The following is an 18079-nucleotide window of genomic DNA, read 5'->3' on the forward strand; positions in this document are numbered from 1 at the left end:
AGTGACTGCAGCTCTGGAGGATAAGAAACAGCAGAACAGTGAGTGCAGCTCTGGAGGATAAGAAACAGCAGAATAGTGACTGCAGCTCTGGAGGATAAGAAACAGCAGAACAGTGAGTGCAGCTCTGGAGCATAAGACATGATGTAACAGCAGAATAGTGACTGCAGCTCTGGAGGTGACCGGAGGATAAGACATGATGTAACAGCAGAATAGTGACCTCAGCTCTGGAGGATAAGACACGATGCAATAGCAGAATAGTGACGCAGCTCTGCGGGTGACTGGAGGATAAGACACGATGTACCGGGCCGCCATCAGGGCATTACAGCCGTTACTGCTGTATGGGGCCCGGTCAGCAGCAGTGCACAGAGGGGCCCGCAGATCCGGGGCCCCACTGTTGTGCTTCTACTGACCGGGCCCCATCATGCGGTAAAATACTGTGCACTGCGGCGCAAACGTCGGCGCTGGGGCCCGGGAGCCGTTTTGGAGCTGTGCACGGCCGTCTAAGGCTACGTTCACATTTGCGTTGTGCGCCGCGTCGGCAACGCACAACGCAAACAAAAACGCATGAAAAACGCTGCGTTTTGCGATGCATGCGTCCTTTTTTTGGTTGATTTTGGACGCAGCAAAAATGCAACTTGCTGCGTCCTCTGTGCCTGGACGCGGGCGCCGCAGTGACGCATGCGTCACAAAACGCAAGTGCAACGCATGTCCATGCGCTCCCATGTTAAATATAGGGGCGCATGACGCATGCGGCGGCGCCCGACGCTGCAGCGCAGACCGCAAATGTGAACGTAGACTTACCTAGTCGGCTGTGCAGCTCCTGCTCGGCTGTAGCTACAATGTGTGGGCTCCCTGCAGGTCCTGACTACAGCCCATCCATTCTAGCCGTCTCAGGAGTGAATGTGCTAGAATGTAGGGGCTCCTGTCAGGTCCTCTCAGCAGCCCATCCATTCTAGCTGCTGCTTCACTGCTGGAAACACGACGCCCCGGAACTACTGAGGTCAGTATAAAAAACAGCTTTGTTTTTTTAAATGGGTAAGGGGGGGGGGGGGGTGAGACTGCAGATGATGGAGTGTGTTTTAGGGGGCACTGCGCATGATGAAATGATAGGGGGCTGCAGATGATGAAGTAAGGGGGACTGCGCATGATGAAGTGGGGGTGATGGGGACTGCGCATGATGAAGTGGGGGTGATGGGGACTGCGCATGATGAAGTGGGGGTGATGGGGACTGCGCATGATGAAATGATAGGGGGCTGCAGATGATGAAGTGGGGGTGATGGGGACTGCGCATGATGAAATGATAGGGGGCTGCAGATGATGAACTGGGGGTGATGGGGACTGCAGATGATGAGGTGATGGTGATGGGGACTGCGCATGATGAATTCTGTTTGAGGGGGCACTGCACATGATGAAATGATAGGGGGCTGCAAATTATAAAGTAAGGGGGACTGCAGATGAAGTGAAGGGGGATAGGGGACTAAATGATGAAGTAAGGTGGGCTGCAAATGATGAAGTGGGGGTGATGGGGACTGCACATGAAGTGAGTGTGAGGGACGGTGGACGGCAATTGAATTGAAGGTGGGGAGAGCCAATGGTGTATTGAAGGTGGGGAGAGCAAATAATGAATTTTGAGGGTGGGAGAGAGAAGACAATGAATTGAGGCAGAAGGGGCATGTAACTATAATGAATCGGAGTTAGGATTAGAGCGGGAGGTACATAGTGGGATCGTTGAGGATAAAGTGATAAATTGGGGGAAAGAGTACAGGTGCTAATTAATTTATATATTAAATGGGGAAAGTGGCTATGTATAGCTAGAAGGGGCTCAGTGGCAGATTATAATTTATATTTGGAATGGTGGGTTGCATAATAACTAATTACAGTATATATTAATGGTGGGTGAATGTCTGTATTCAGATGGGTAGTGTAGAAGGAAGGGAAAAAGTGCGAATGTGCTCTAGATAACTGTTATTTTATGCAGAGACGAGTCCTGGCTGAAAGAAGTGATGGCGGTCTGCGCTGGATTAAAAAGAAACACAAAGATGAAGGACTTCAGCTAGAGACGTCACTGGTGAGTCAGTATGTTACCTGTACACTGACACCATGCACTGTATACTGTATACAGAGCTCCTGTGTATAATGTCACTGGTGATCACTATATTATCTGTACACTATACACAGAGCTGTGTATAATATCACTAGTGATCACTGTATTACCTGTAAACTGACACTATATACAGAGCTCCTGTGTATAATGTCACTGGTGATCACTATATTATCTGTACACTATACACTATATACAGAGCTCCTGTGTATAACGTCACTGGTGAGTCCGTATGTTACCTGTACACTGACACCATACAGGTCCTTCTCAAAAAATTAGCATATAGTGTTAAATTTCATTATTTACCATAATGTAATGATTACAATTAAACTTTCATATACTATAGATTCATTATCCACCAACTGAAATTTGTCAGGTCTTTTATTGTTTTAATACTGATGATTTTGGCATACAACTCCTGATAACCCAAAAAACCTGTCTCAATAAATTAGCATATCAAGAAAAGGTTCTCTAAATGACCTATTACCCTAATCTTCTGAATCAACTAATTAACTCTAAACACATGCAAAAGATACCTGAGGCTTTTAAAAACTCCCTGCCTGGTTCATTACTCAAAACCCCCATCATGGGTAAGACTAGCGACCTGACAGATGTCAAGAAGGCCATCATTGACACCCTCAAGCAAGAGGGTAAGACCCAGAAAGAAATTTCTCAACAAATAGGCTGTTCCCAGAGTGCTGTATCAAGGCACCTCAATGGTAAGTCTGTTGGAAGGAAACAATGTGGCAGAAAACGCTGTACAACGAGAAGAGGTGACCGGAACCTGAGGAAGCAGTGGACTGAGTCTGGTGTGGAAACATCCAGAGCCACCGTGCACAGGCGTGTGCAGGAAATGGGCTACAGGTGCCGCATTCCCCAGGTAAAGCCACTTTTGAACCATAAACAGCGGCAGAAGCGCCTGACCTGGGCTACAGAGAAGCAGCACTGGACTGTTGCTAAGTGGTCCCAAGTACTTTTTTCTGATGAAAGCAAATTTTGCATGTCATTCGGAAATCAAGGTGCCAGAGTCTGGAGGAAGACTGGGGAGAAGGAAATGCCAAAATGCCTGAAGTCCAGTGTCAAGTACCCACAGTCAGTGATGGTGTGGGGTGCCATGTCAGCTGCTGGTGTTGGTCCACTGTGTTTCATCAAGGGCAGGGTCAATGCAGCTAGCTATCAGGAGATTTTGGAGCACTTCATGCTTCCATCGGCTGAAATGCTTTATGGAGATGAAGATTTCATTTTTCAGCACGACCTGGCACCTGCTCACAGTGCCAAAACCACTGGTAAATGGTTTACTGACCATGGTATTACTGTGCTCAATTGGCCTGCCAACTCTCCTGACCTGAACCCCATAGAGAATCTATGGGATATTGTGAAGAGAAAGTTGAGAGACGCAAGACCCAACACTCTGGATGAGCTTAAGGCCGCTATTGAAGCATCCTGGGCCTCCATAACATCTCAGCAGTGTCACAGGCTGATTGCCTCCATGCCACGCCGCATTGAAGCAGTCATTTCTGCCAAAGGATTCCCGACCAAGTATTGAGTGCATAACTGAACATTATTATTTGATGGTTTTTTTGTTTGGTATTAAAAAACACTTTTATTTGATTGGTCGGGTGAAATATGCTAATTTATTGAGACAGGTTTTTTGGGTTATCAGGAGTTGTATGCCAAAATCATCAGTATTAAAACAATAAAAGACCTGACAAATTTCAGTTGGTGGATAATGAATCTATAGTATATGAAAGTTTAATTGTAATCATTACATTATGGTAAATAATGAAATTTAACACTATATGCTAATTTTTTGAGAAGGACCTGTATACTGTATACTGTATACAGAGCTCCTGTGTATAATGTCACTGGTGATCACTATATTATCTGTACACTATATACAGAGCTCCTGTGTATAATGTCACTGGTGATCACTGTATTACCTGTACACTGACGCTATATACAGAGCTCCTGTGTATAATGTCACTGGTGATCACTATATTATCTGTACACTATATACAGAGCTCCTGTGTATAATGTCACTGGTGATCACTGTATTACATGTACACTGACACTATATATAGAGCTCCTGTGTATAATGTCACTGGTGATCCCTGTATTACCTGTACACTGACACTATACAGGTCCTTCTCAAAAAATTAGCATATAGTGTTAAAATTCATTATTTACCATAATGTAATGATTACAATTAAACTTTCATATATTATAGATTCATTATCCACCAACTGAAATTTGTCAGGTCTTTGATTGTTTTAATACTGATGATTTTGGCATACAACTCCTGATAACCCAAAAAACCTGTCTCAATAAATTAGCATATTTCACCCGTCCAATCAAATAAAAGTGTTTTTTAATAACAAACAAAAAAACCATCCAATAATAATGTTCAGTTATGCACTCAATACTTGGTCGGGAATCCTTTGGCAGAAATGACTGCTTCAATGCGGCGTGGCATGGAGGCAATCAGCCTGTGACACTGCTGAGATGTTATGGAGGCCCAGGATGCTTCAATAGCGGCCTTAAGCTCATCCAGAGTGTTGGGTCTTGCGTCTCTCAACTTTCTCTTCACAATATCCCACAGATTCTCTATGGGGTTCAGGTCAGGAGAGTTGGCAGGCCAATTGAGCACAGTAATACCATGGTCAGTAAACCATTTACCAGTGGTTTTGGCACTGTGAGCAGGTGCCAGGTCGTGCTGAAAAATGAAATCTTCATCTCCATAAAGCATTTCAGCCGATGGAAGCATGAAGTGCTCCAAAATCTCCTGATAGCTAGCTGCATTGACCCTGCCCTTGATGAAACACAGTGGACCAACACCAGCAGCTGACATGGCACCCCACACCATCACTGACTGTGGGTACTTGACACTGAACTTCAGGCATTTTGGCATTTCCTTCTCCCCAGTCTTCCTCCAGACTCTGGCACCTTGATTTCCGAATGACATGCAAAATTTGCTTTCATCAGAAAAAAGTACTTGGGACCACTTAGCAACAGTCCAGTGCTGCTTCTCTGTAGCCCAGGTCAGGCGCTTCTGCCGCTGTTTACCTGGGGAATGCGGCACCTGTAGCCCATTTCCTGCACACGCCTGTGCACGGTGGCTCTGGATGTTTCCACACCAGACTCAGTCCACTGCTTCCTCAGGTTCCCCACGGTCTGGAATCGGTCCTTCTCCACAATCTTCCTCGGGGTCCGGTCACCTCTTCTCGTTGTACAGCGTTTTCTGCCACATTGTTTCCTTCCAACAGACTTACCATTGAGGTGCCTTGATACAGCACTCTGGGAACAGCCTATTTGTTGAGAAATTTCTTTCTGGGTCTTACCCTCTTGCTTGAGGGTGTCAATGATGGCCTTCTTGACATCTGTCAGGTCGCTAGTCTTACCCATGATGGGGGTTTTGAGTAATGAACCAGGCAGGGAGTTTTTAAAAGCCTCAGGTATCTTTTGCATGTGTTTAGAGTTAATTAGTTGATTCAGAAGATTAGGGTAATAGGTCATTTAGAGAACCTTTTCTTGATATGCTAATTTATTGAGACAGGTTTTTTGGGTTATCAGGAGTTGTAGGCCAAAATCATCAGTATTAAAACAATAAAAGACCTGACAAATTTCAGTTGGTGGATAATGAATCTATAATATATGAAAGTTTAATTGTAATCATTACATTATGGTAAATAATGACATTTAACACTATATGCTAATTTTTTGAGAAGGACCTGTATATAGAGCTCCTGTGTATAATGGCACCGGTGACCAGTGTATTACCTGTACACAGACACTGCATACTAAGTACAGATCTCCTGTGTATAATGGCACTTATGATGATAGTATTTTTTTTATTAATGATCAGTATTGTACTATTCAGTCACAATGTGGTGGTAATATGTTGTCAGGCCATGGTGTGGCGGTATTTGTTCCTTGTATGTGCTATTATTTGGTCACTATGTGGTAGTAATAATATGTGGTCTGGTCATGGTGTGGCGGTATTTGTTCCTTGTATGTGCTATTATTCGGTCACCGTGTGGTGGTAATATGTGGTCTGGTCATGTGTTGGTATTTGTTCCTTGTATGTAGTTGGTCACCATGTGGTGGTAATATGTGGTCTGTACATGCTGCGGTGGTATTTGTCCCTTGTATGCGATATTGTTCGGTCACTGTGGTGGTAATATGTGGTCTGCACATGGTGTGGCGGTATTTATTCCTTGTAGATAGTATTATAGGTCACTATGTGGTGATAATGTGGTGTCTGGCCATGGTGTTGTGGTATTTGTCCCTTGTATGTGGTATTATTGGTCATTTGAAAAATTGAAAAATAAATAAAAATATACCTAAATTGTATTGCATATTTTAACAAATGTTTAATAATTTAGAGTAGAGTAGGGTCCGGCCAAAAGAGTCTACCTTGTCATCGTGGCAGATTAAAAAATCCTTTTGGCCAAAACAAAAGCTGCTGGCTATGTGTGTGATCTGGTGATGGGAACTGTTAATGTGTGATTGGTGAGAAGTGGAGTTTTTCCAAGAGAGCGGTGGGGCTGTGGTCAGTTCGAGGGTTGGAGGCGGGGCTGGGGTGGAGCCTGGGCGGAGTCTTAAGGGGGCCCAAAAAATTTCTAGTGGCAGGCAGCCCTGACGATGTAACATCAGAATAGTGACTGCAGCTCTGGGGGGTAAGAAACAGCAGAACAGTGAGTGCAGCTCTGGGGGGTAAGAAACAGCAGAACAGTGAGTGCAGCTCGGAAGGATAAGAAACAGCAGAATAGTGACTGCAGCTCTGGAGGACAAGGAATGATGTAACAGCAGAATAGTGACTGCAGCTCTGGAGGACAAGGAATGATGTAACAGCAGAATAGTGACTGCAGCTCTGGAGGACAAGGAATGATGTAATAGCAGAATAGTGACTGCAGCTCTGGAGGATAAGATATGATGTAACAGCAGAATAGTGACCGCAGCTCTGGAGGATAAGACATGACAGTTTTGCAGCAGTAGAAATCTCATTATTTATGGCTTTTATCCTGTGGACAGGGGCTGATTGGACATTTGCAGTAATGACACTTAGTAAAATCTCCCCTTTCCCGTCACTGGCGCTGCAGAGTATTGCACCATGTTCTGCCACGTATGAGTCATTTCCTGCAGATGGGGGACAGTTCATTCAGAGAAAACGTTATTCAATCTGAATCATATCCTTATTTTATTTAAAGACCCAGCGTCCTCATTATCTCCAGGATCTGAGCCGGGATCTTGTAATGTTATCTCAGGTAGGAAACAAGAATCAGAATTGAGCAAAGAGCGCCCCCCACATCACTGGCTGTACTGGGTACTGCAGGGCAGTGTTTGACAGATTAAGGGTTTTCACATTTTCCCTCCAGTCTTTTTGCTCATTAGTCGCTGTTTCTATGATTACTGATGGACAATTATAAACATTCTGCACATTGTTACATTTTATTAACAAATCCATGAAGTTCATTGAAACCTCAGTATTGCCAGCGCTGCTAGATGAAGATTACATCACAAGATAAAAATGATGAGTAAAAAAGCAAAAAGTTTGTGTCCATAGCCGGAAACGCCCCAGATCTCGTCTCAGCGAGAACCTGCGGTCAATCCTCAAAAAGTGAGAAAACCCCAAAATAATCATAAATCCGAGCTCTGATGAGACAAGAACGGGCGGACATCAATCAGGATCTGCCCAGAAGCCAATATCCAGCTACCGGGGGAAAGGGCAGGAGTCTGATGAACAAGGGGCAGGAGTGTGGAGAATAAGGGGCAGGAGTGCGGAGAATAAGGGGCAGGAGTGTGGAGAATAAGGGGCAGGAGTGTGGAGAATAAGGGGCGGGAGTGTGGAGAATAAGGGGCAGGAGTCTGATGAACAAGGGGCAGGAGTGTGGAGAATAAGGGGCAGGAGTGCGGAGAATAAGGAGCAGGAGTGTGGAGAATAAGGGGCAGGAGTGTGGAGAATAAGGGGCGGGAGTGTGGAGAATAAGGGGCAGGAGTGTGGAGAATAAGGGGCGGGAGTGTGGAGAATAAGGGGAAGGAGTGTGACGAATAAGGGGCAGGAGTGTGGAGAATAAGGGGCAGGAGTGTGGAGAATAAGGGGCAGGAGTGTGGAGAATAAGGGGCAGGAGTGTGGAGAATAAGGGGCAGGAGTGTGCAGAATAAGGGGCAGGAGTGTGGAGAATAAGGGGCAGGAGTGTGGAGAATAAGGGGCAGGAGTGTGGAGAATAAGGGGCAGGAGTGTGGAGAATAAGGGGAAGGAGTGTGACGAATAAGGGGCAGGAGTGTGGAGAATAAGGGGCGGGAGTGTGGAGAATAAGGGGCAGGAGTGTGGAGAATAAGGGGCAGGAGTGTGGAGAATAAGGGGCAGGAGTGTGGAGAATAAGGGGAAGGAGTGTGACGAATAAGGGGCAGGAGTGTGTAGAATAGGGGGCAGGAGTGTGGAGAATAAGGGGCAGGAGTGTGGAGAATAAGGGGCAGGAGTGTGGAGAATAAGGGGCAGGAGTGTGGAGAATAAGGGGCAGGAGTGTGGAGAATAAGGGGAAGGAGTGTGACGAATAAGGGGCAGGAGTGTGGAGAGTAAGGGGCAGGAGTGTGGAGAATAAGGGTCAGGAGTGTGGAGAATAAGGGGCAGGAGTGTGGAGAATAAGGGACAGGAGTGTGGAGAATAAGGGGCAGGAGTGTGGAGAATAAGGGGCAGGAGTGTGAAGAATAAGGGACAGCAGTCTGGAGAATAAGGGGCAGGAGTGCGGAGAATAAGGGGCGGGAGTGTGGAGAATAAGGGGCAGGAGTGTGGAGAATAAGGGGCAGGAGTGTGGAGAATAAGGGACAGAAGTCTGGAGAATAAGGGGCAGGAGTGTGGGGAATAAGGGGCAGGAGTGTGGAGAATAAGGGGCGGGAGTGCGGAGAATAAGGGGCGGGAGTGCGGAGAATAAGGGGCAGGAGTGCGGAGAATAAGGGGCAGGAGTGTGGAGAATAAGGGGCAGGAGTGCAGAGAATAAGGGGCAGGAGAGCGGAGAATAAGGGGCAGGAGTGCGGAGAATAAGGGGCGGGAGTGCGGAGAATAAGGGGTGGGAGTGTGGAGAATAAGGGGCAGGAGTGTGGAGAATAAGGGGCAGGAGTGTGGAGAATAAGGGGCAGGAGTGTGGAGAATAAGGGGCAGGAGTGCAGAGAATAAGGGGCAGGAGAGCGGAGAATAAGGGGCAGGAGTGCGGAGAATAAGGGGCGGGAGTGCGGAGAATAAGGGGTGGGAGTGTGGAGAATAAGGGGCGGGAGTGCGGAGAATAAGGGGCGGGAATGTGGAGAATAAGGGGCGGGAGTGTGGAGAATAAGGGGCGGGAGTGCGGAGAATAAGGGGCGGGAGTGCGGAGAATAAGGGGCAGGAGTGCGGAGAATAAGGGGCAGGAGTGCGGAGAATAAGGGGCGGGAGTGTGGAGAATAAGGGGCGGGAGTGTGGAGAATAAGGGGCAGGAGTGCGGAGAATAAGGGGCAGGAGTGCGGAGAATAAGGGGCAGGAGTGCGGAGAATAAGGGGCAGGAGTCTGGAGAATAAGGACCAGGAGTGTGGAGAATAAGGGGCAGCGCTGTGAATATTGGGGCTTCACAGGAACTTCATGGAATTATCAGAAAATGTAACAACGTGCGGAATGTTTATAATCGTTTGTCAGTAACCATAGAAACAGTGACTAAGCCTTATTCTGGCCTCTGTGATTGTTCACGCTGAGTGTCATCCATGTTTGTCCGTGTCCCGTGTTTTATCATCTGTTTAATCAGCGATATTTCTGATAAGTGACCCAGCTTCTCCCATCCATTGCTTTGTGACTCCCAGACCATGCGGACGGGTACGGAGTGTCGTGGACCCATAGACTTGTATGGCTGTTTCCCTGATTTCATACACTGTGATAGATGCATGTTCTACCTATGGAAATCACAGGAGTCGTACTTGAACCACCGATGTCTGAATGAGGCCTAAAAATTGAAAAACCACCGAAGCAGCAATGTGTGAAAACCAAACTGTCATCACAATAGTACCCCCCACGGCACAGGCTGCACTGGGTACTGCAGGCCGGCTGAGGGGCGCTCTCGTCTCCCTTTTTTTTCCCAGTGTTTCCTGCCGATGGTCCCTGGCATCGTCATTCAGGGTGTCTTGCACTAGTGATGATTGTGGAAACATACTACGTGGCTGTGCAATATACTACGTGGCTGTGCAATATAATACGTGGCTGGGCAATATACTACGTGGCTGTGCAATATACTACATGGCTGTGCTATATTCTACGTGGCTGTGCTATATACTACGTGGGCTGTGCAATATACTACGTGGCTGTGCTATATACTATGTGGCTGTGCAATATACTACGTGGGCTGTGCTATATACTACGTGGCTGTGCTATATCATACGTGGTTGTGCAATATACTACGTGGGCTGTGCTATATACTACATGGCTGTGCAATATGCTACGTGGCTGTGCTATATACTACGTGACTGTGCAATGTACATGGGCTGTGCTATATACTATGTGGCTGTGCTATATACTACGTGGCTGTGTTATATACTACGTGGCTGTGTTATATACTACGAAGCTGTGCTATATACTACGTGGGCTGTGTTATATGCTACGTGGCTGTGTTATATGCTACGTGGCTGTGCTATATACTACGAAGCTGTGCTATATACTAAGTGGGCTGTGTTATATGCTAAGTAGGCTGTGAGACTCTTTCGCCCAGGTCCCTCACAAATCTGGAGCTCGCCCTGGCTTCACTGATTGGTCGCGCCCGGCCGGCCGCAAATTGGTGCGGGATTTGAACCATGCTTCGCTAATTGGTCGCGCCCGGCCGGCCGAATCCTGTGTATTCATTGCATTATTCCGAAATCTTCATAAATACACTACATGCATACATATATTGGGCTTGAGACTCTTGGATCCCAGCTCTCGTGATCGGGGGTCCCAGCAATCAGTCATCACTTGATGGGATGTTTGTGGTCTGCCACAAAAGTCTCAAGGCAGAAAATACATAAGAAGTGAGATAAGGGTGCGTCTCTGGGCCGGACACAACAACAGGGCTCCGCGGGGGCCGGACATAACAACAGGGCTCCACGTGGGCCGGACATAACAACAGGGCTCCGCGGGGGCCGGACATAACAACAGGGCTCCTCGGGGGCCGGACATAACAACAGGGCTCCGCGGGGGCCGGACATAACAGGGCTCCGCGGGGGCCGGACCGTCCTTGTGTGACACCTGTGCGCTCTCGCCTGGAGACCAGCGGGGCGGCCACAGGGTGGAGCGCAGGAGATAGACACCACTGTGCGGCCTTGCATGTATAGGAAGCCTCCGCCATAACACTCCCTACAGCAGAGCGCGGTGACCCCTCATCCTCACACTCCTCAGCGCACACAGCACTGCAGGGATCTGAGACCAGACACAATGTCAGAGACAATCGCCCAGACTAGGAGGGCAGCCACGTAATATAGTTTCTATGATAACCAATAAGATGACTCCTTTCATTTTCTATTTTGTACTGGACGCGTGAAAGATGGGTTCTGATTGGCTGCTTGACCGTTTTTCACCGTCACGTGCTCTTTCGAAGCCTATGAGAATTGGAGTGACATGCGTCACGTGACCGGTCATCTTATGGTCACCTACAGTCACGTGTGCAACCAAGCCTCGCTGTTAGCATTGGTCACGCCCCTGTTCTTGATTCTGATTGGCTGTGATGACAGCACGCTCCGGTCCATTCCCGGAAGTGACGCAGTGAGATAGTGGAGTGACAGGAGGCAGCGGGCACCGGAGGTCAGTCCTCGGGGTGCCCGGTGTACACCGCACAGTGCGAGTCAGCCTGCACGAGCTGTCATGGGCGGCAGCGGATCCAGAGCCCGCGGTCTATGGCCTTTCTCGTCACAGGGGACCGAGAGCCCCGGGAGCAACAGCGAGCAGAGCGTGGCCCGGATCCGCAAAGCCACCCCATTCATCTTCACCCGGCGCGGGTGAGCGACGGGCCTGCGGGAGGGAGGCGACCCCGATACCGAACATGATCCCCCCCCCCGATACCGAACCTGAGCCCCCCGATACCTAACATGAGCCCCCCAATGCTGAACATGAGCCCCCGATACCGAACATGATCCCCCCCGATACTGAACCTGAGCCCCCCGATACTGACCATGTGCCGATACTGACCATGAGCCCCCCAATACTGACCACGAGCTGATACCGAACATGATCCCCCCCCGATACTGAACCTGAGCCCCCCGATACCTAACATGAGCCCCCCCAATACTGACCACGAGCCGATACTGAACATGAGCCCCCCCAATACTGACCACGAGCTGATACTGAACATGAGCCCCCCGATACTAACCACGAGCTGATACTGAACATGAGCCCCCCCGATACTGACCACGTGCCGATACTGACCATGAGCCCCCCAATACTGACCACGAGCTGATACTGAACCTGATCCCCCCGATACTGAACCTGAGCCCCCCGATACCTAACATGAGCCCCCCGATACTGACCACGAGCTGATACTGACCATGAGCCCCCCGATACTGACCACGTGCCGATACTGACCATGAGCCCCCCAATACTGACCACGAGCTGATACTGAACCTGAGCCCCCCGATACTGAACCTGAGCCCCCCGATACCTAACATGAGCCCCCTGATACTGACCACGAGCTGATACTGAACATGAGCCCCCCGATACTGACCACGAGCTGATACTGAACATGAGCCCCCCGATACTGACCACGAGCTGATACTGAACATGAGCCCCCCCGATACTGACCACGTGCCGATACTGACCATGAGCCCCCCAATACTGACCACGAGCTGATACCGAACCTGAGCCCCCCGATACTGAACCTGAGCCCCCCGATACCTAACATGAGCCCCCCGATACTGACCACGAGCTGATACTGAACATGAGCCCCCCGATACTGACCACGAGCTGATACTGAACCTGAGCCCCCCGATACTGACCACGTGCCGATACTGACCACGAGCTGATACCGAACATGATCCCCCCGATACTGAACCTGAGCCCCCCGATACTGAACCTGAGCCCCCCGATACCTAACATGAGCCCCCCGATACTGACCACGAGCTGATACTGAACATGAGCCCCCCAATACTGACCACGAGCTGATACTGAACATGAGCCCCCCCGATACTGACCAAGAGCTGATACTGAACATGAGCCCCCCGATACTGACCACGAGCTGATACTGACCATGAGCCCCCCAATACTGACCACGAGCTGATACCGAACCTGAGCCCCCCGATACTGAACCTGAGCCCCCCGATACCTAACATGAGCCCCCCGATACTGACCACGAGCTGATACTGAACATGAGCCCCCCGATACTGACCACGAGCTGATACTGAACCTGAGCCCCCCGATACTGACCACGTGCCGATACTGACCATGAGCCCCCCAATACTGACCACGAGCTGATACCGAACATGATCCCCCCGATACTGAACCTGAGCCCCCCGATACCTAACATGAGCCCCCCGATACTGACCACGAGCTGATACTGAACATGAGCCCCCCAATACTGACCACGAGCTGATACTGAACATGAGCCCCCCCGATACTGACCACGAGCTGATACTGAACATGAGCCCCCCCGATACTGACCAAGAGCTGATACTGAACATGAGCCCCCCGATACTGACCACGAGCTGATACTGACCATGAGCTGATACTGAACATGAGCCCCCCCGATACTGACCACGTGCCGATACTGACCATGAGCCCCCCAATACTGACCACGAGCTGATACCTAACATGAGCCCCCCGATACTGACCACGAGCTGATACTGAACATGAGCCCCCCGATACTGACCACGAGCTGATACTGACCACGAGCTGATACTGAACATGAGCCCCCCCCGATACTGACCACGAGCTGATACTGACCACGAGCTGATACTGAACATGAGCCCCCCCGATACTGACCACGAGCTGATGCTGAACATGAGCCCCCCGATACTGACCACGTGCCGATACTGACCATGAGCCCCCCAATACTGACCACGAGCTGATACCGAACATGAGCCCCCCGATACCTAACATGAGCCCCCCGATACTGACCACGAGCTGATACTGAACATGAGCCCCCCGATACTGACCACGAGCTGATACTGACCACGAGCTGATACTGAACATGAGCCCCCCCGATACTGACCACGAGCTGATACTGACCACGAGCTCATACTGAACATGAGCCCCCCCGATACTGACCACGAGCTGATGCTGAACATGAGCCCCCCGATACTTACCACGAGCTGATGCTGAACATGAGCCCCCCGATACTGACCACGAGCCGATACTGAACATGAGCCCCCCGATACTGACCACGAGCTGATACTGAACATGAGCCCCCCCGATACTGACCACGAGCTGATACTGAACATGAGCCCCCCCGATACTGACCACGAGCTGATACTGACCATGAGCCCCCCAATACTGACCACGAGCTGATACCGAACATGAGCCCCCCGATACCGAACATGAGCCCCCCGATACCGAACCTGAGCCCCCCGATACTGAACCTGAGCCCCCCGATACCTAACATGAGCCCCCCGATACTGACCACGAGCTGATAGTGAACATGAGCCCCCCGATACTGACCACGAGCTGATAGTGAACATGAGCCCCCCGATACTGACCACGAGCTGATACTGAACATGAGCCCCCCCGATACTGACCACGAGCTGATACTGACCACGAGCTGATAATGAACATGAGCCCCCCCGATACTGACCACGAGCTGATACTGACCATGAGCTGATACTGAACATGAGCCCCCCCGATACTGACCACGAGCTGATACTGAACATGAGCCCCCCCGATACTGACCACGAGCTGATGCTGAACATGAGCCCCCCGATACTGACCACGAGCTGATGCTGAACATGAGCCCCCCGATACTGACCACGAGCCGATACTGAACATGAGCCCCCCGATACTGACCACGAGCTGATACTGAACATGAGCCCCCCCGATACTGACCACGAGCTGATACTGAACATGAGCCCCCCCGATACTGACCACGAGCTGATACTGAACATGAGCCCCCCCCCCCCGATACTGACCACGAGCTGATACTGACCACGAGCTGATACTGAACATGAGCCCCCCCGATACTGACCACGAGCTGATGCTGACCATGAGCTGATACTGAACATGAGCCCCCCTGATACTGACCACGAGCTGATACTGACCATGAGCTGATACTGAACATGAGCCCCCCCCCCCCCGATACTGACCACGAGCTGATACTGACCACGAGCTGATACTGAACATGAGCCCCCCCCGATACTGACCACGAGCTGATGCTGAACATGAGCCCCCCGATACTGACCACGAGCCGATACTGAACATGAGCCCCCCGATACTGACCACGAGCTGATACTGACCACGAGCTGATACTGAACATGAGCCCCCCCGATACTGACCACGAGCTGATACTGAACATGAGCCCCCCGATACTGACCACGAGCTGATGCTGAACATGAGCCCCCCGATACTGACCACGAGCCGATACTGAACATGAGCCCCCCGATACTGACCACGAGCTGATGCTGAACATGAGCCCCCCGATACTGACCACGAGCCGATACTGAACATGAGCCCCCTGATGCTGACCACGAGCCGATACTGAACATGAGCCCCCCGATACTGACCACGAGCTGATACTGACCACGAGCTGATGCTGAACATGAGCCCCCCGATACTGACCACAAGCTGATGCTGAACATGAGCCCCCCGATACTGACCACGAGCCGATACTGAACATGAGCCCCCCGATACTGACCACGAGCTGATACTGAACGTGAGCCCCCCCCCCCCCCCCCCACGACACGTAGCAGGAGCCCCCCGAAATGGAGCATGAGCTAAGGATGAGCCCACCCCAATGCTGAGCGCCCTGTATGGACCCACCACTCCACCCTTCGTCCCCCGCTGCCATGTGTTGCGGACAGCTTTACAGCCGGTGCCCCCGGACCCTGCACACGTATCGTTCACCCCAGAGATCATCCTCACTGTCCTGCCGGCTCCTGGGGGTCTGCACTATATAACGGTGCTGTAATAGACCGTCGCTGGACCCCTGAGGAGCCGCCGCGCTGGCAGGAGCTGGCCTGTGTAATGAGCATGGATGGCTGAACGCTCTGAGATGTGCGGCGTCAGTGGGCTGATCTGCCACTCTGGGGGGCGCTGTGAGGGTCTCTGCATTCATATGGATGGCACCTGCATCAGAGAGGACTGGGCAGTGCCCGGAGAAGACCCTCCAAGCATCGGGGGAGCCCCTTCATAAGCAAATCCTCAGATTCTTTAGTGTTTTCCTCAGATAGTTCTTCTTTGGCGCCGACGTTAATTCTTTTGTTTGGATCTGATTACATTGATCTTTTTTCTTTTTTTTTCCACAGCTCCATGTACTTTGATGAGGACGGTGACCTGGCGCACGAATTCTACGAGGAAACAATTGTGACCAAGAACGGCCGGAAGCGGGCAAAACTGAAGCGGATCCACAAGAACCTGCGGCCCCAGGTAAATCCACAGAAGAATGCAATCTATTGCTCCCTGGTATCAGCCATTACTGGGGGGAGGGGACTGCAATCTATTACTCCCTGTTATCAGCCATTACTGGGGAGGAGACTGCAGTCTATTACTCCCTGTTATCAGCCATTACTGGGGAGGAGACTGTAGGACAGGAGACTACAATCTATTACTCCCTGTTATCAGCCATTACTGGGGGGAGGTGACTGCAATCTATTACTCCCTGTTATCAGCCATTACTGGGGGGAGGGGACTGCAATCTATTACTCCCTGTTATCAGCCATTACTGGGGGGAGGTGACTGCAATCTATTACTCCCTGTTATCAGCCATTACTGGGGGGAGGTGACTGCAATCTATTACTCCCTGTTATCAGCCATTACTGGGAGGAGGTGACTGCAATCTATTACTCCCTGTTATCAGCCATTACTGGGGGAGGAGACTGTAGGACAGGAGACTACAAGCTATTACTCCCTGTTATCAGCCATTACTGGGGAGGAGACCACAATCTATTGTTTTCTGTTTTCAGCCATGAGGCAGTAGCTGCTCCTTTTTCTTCCACACAGGGCACCATCAGGTTAGACCATCCGCGTATCCATGTGGATTTCCCGGTCGTCCTATGTGAGGTCTGACGCCAGCACCCTCGCCTGCCAGGCTGCGCCCTCCTCTGCCACCTTTGCACCCTCTGCTGTGCTCCTGGGTCCGGGAGCGAGGACAGTGACGGGGAGGTGCAGACTTCGGAGTGGTATGTGCATAGACACTGACTGAGCTGTGAAAAGAGACAATTAACCCGCTCTCTGCCAGGGCCGACACTACTGGGGTGTAACGTTCTGCGGCTTCCTTCTTCTGTGGGCTGCTGGACCTTTCTCTCTTTGGCTTTAATCCTCACCGGTGTCTGCACTGTCCTTCATGGAGGCTCAGTCTCCGGCCTCTTCTGGGGGAAGTGGCTCACTGACGATGTGACGGCCCACAGCTGCCCAGTGCACTCGGCTCCAGACGTAGCATAGATGCCAACCTGGCACCATCGAGGGGATCCGCTCTGGTCCCCAGTCTTCTGGCCTCACGGTCCGGCATCAATCTCAGTGGTCTTACTGTTCTCCAGCACAGGTTGAGTGGTCGGTAACCCGTGTGTCCCTGGTAAGGGGCTGCTCTGCACTATTCGGGGGACGCTCCTCTGTGTGATGCACTGCTGCTGTCGGACGTTCCCTGGTACAATCACATGTATGTACAGTTCGGGGGGCTCACGCCTTCGTTTATTTATTACATGTATGTTTTAGTTTGTGTTCTATATTCCTGAGCTGTGAAGCCTCTCGCCCCTGACCAAACTGTGATTATTCTACATGGCAGCAGGAGATATTCGGGGCTCTGGACATTCCCCCCCCAATAAACCCTGTGTTTGTAAGTTGGACTTCTGGTGTCACTG

General features: G+C 50.5%; 2 protein-coding genes across 2 annotated transcripts in view; both read left to right on the forward strand.

Moving 5' to 3' along the window:
- The first annotated feature begins 11827 nt into the window (after positions 1–11827).
- On the forward strand, positions 11828–18064 carry TUSC2 (tumor suppressor 2, mitochondrial calcium regulator). Its single transcript, XM_077277065.1, has 3 exons — positions 11828–12082; positions 16529–16649; positions 17223–18064. Exons 1-3 carry the CDS (start codon positions 11949–11951, stop codon positions 17286–17288), a joined length of 321 nt encoding a protein of 106 aa, XP_077133180.1. The 5' UTR covers positions 11828–11948; the 3' UTR covers positions 17289–18064.
- Positions 17254–18079, forward strand: part of HYAL2 (hyaluronidase 2) — a 90384-nt gene continuing 89558 nt past the window's right edge. Inside the window, exon 1 of the mRNA XM_077277063.1 lies at positions 17254–17401. Within this exon, the coding sequence (XP_077133178.1) occupies positions 17254–17401 (148 nt within the window). The remainder of the gene's footprint in view (positions 17402–18079) is intronic.

Source organism: Ranitomeya variabilis, chromosome 8 (genome assembly GCF_051348905.1).
Source record: "Ranitomeya variabilis isolate aRanVar5 chromosome 8, aRanVar5.hap1, whole genome shotgun sequence".
Lineage (NCBI taxonomy): Eukaryota > Metazoa > Chordata > Amphibia > Anura > Dendrobatidae > Ranitomeya > Ranitomeya variabilis.